The sequence below is a fragment of the Penaeus monodon genome, chromosome 15 (genome assembly GCF_015228065.2).
Source record: "Penaeus monodon isolate SGIC_2016 chromosome 15, NSTDA_Pmon_1, whole genome shotgun sequence".
In the NCBI taxonomy this organism is placed as follows: Eukaryota; Metazoa; Arthropoda; class Malacostraca; order Decapoda; family Penaeidae; genus Penaeus; species Penaeus monodon.
The window spans coordinates 41,349,884-41,350,103 of NC_051400.1; the positions used below are offsets into that span (position 1 = coordinate 41,349,884).

The following is a 220-nucleotide window of genomic DNA, read 5'->3' on the forward strand; positions in this document are numbered from 1 at the left end:
TAGTGCTGCTGATCTTGTACCTGCCAGTATCAGGCGTAGGGTTTGGAGTCCTCGGCCAAAAGGTGTCTGACAACATCCTCCTGTCAGTGTCAGGCACAGCTGTGACGGTGACAAGGGCACTGATCTTCGCTCACCTGCTGTTCGTCTTCGTCATCATCTTTAACCCCGTGGCACAGGGCCTAGAGGAGACACTGTCCGTCCCGAGAGGTGTGGTGCCTAG

The 220-nt window shown here is 55.9% G+C and overlaps 1 protein-coding gene across 1 annotated transcript in view; it reads left to right on the plus strand.

Annotated features, from left to right (window-relative positions):
- LOC119582375 (amino acid transporter AVT1D-like) overlaps positions 1–220 on the plus strand; it is a 47,677-nt gene that overhangs the window by 41,534 nt on the left and 5,923 nt on the right. Inside the window, exon 8 of the mRNA XM_037930589.1 lies at positions 4–207. Coding sequence (XP_037786517.1) covers positions 4–207 — 204 coding nt within the window. The remainder of the gene's footprint in view (positions 1–3; positions 208–220) is intronic.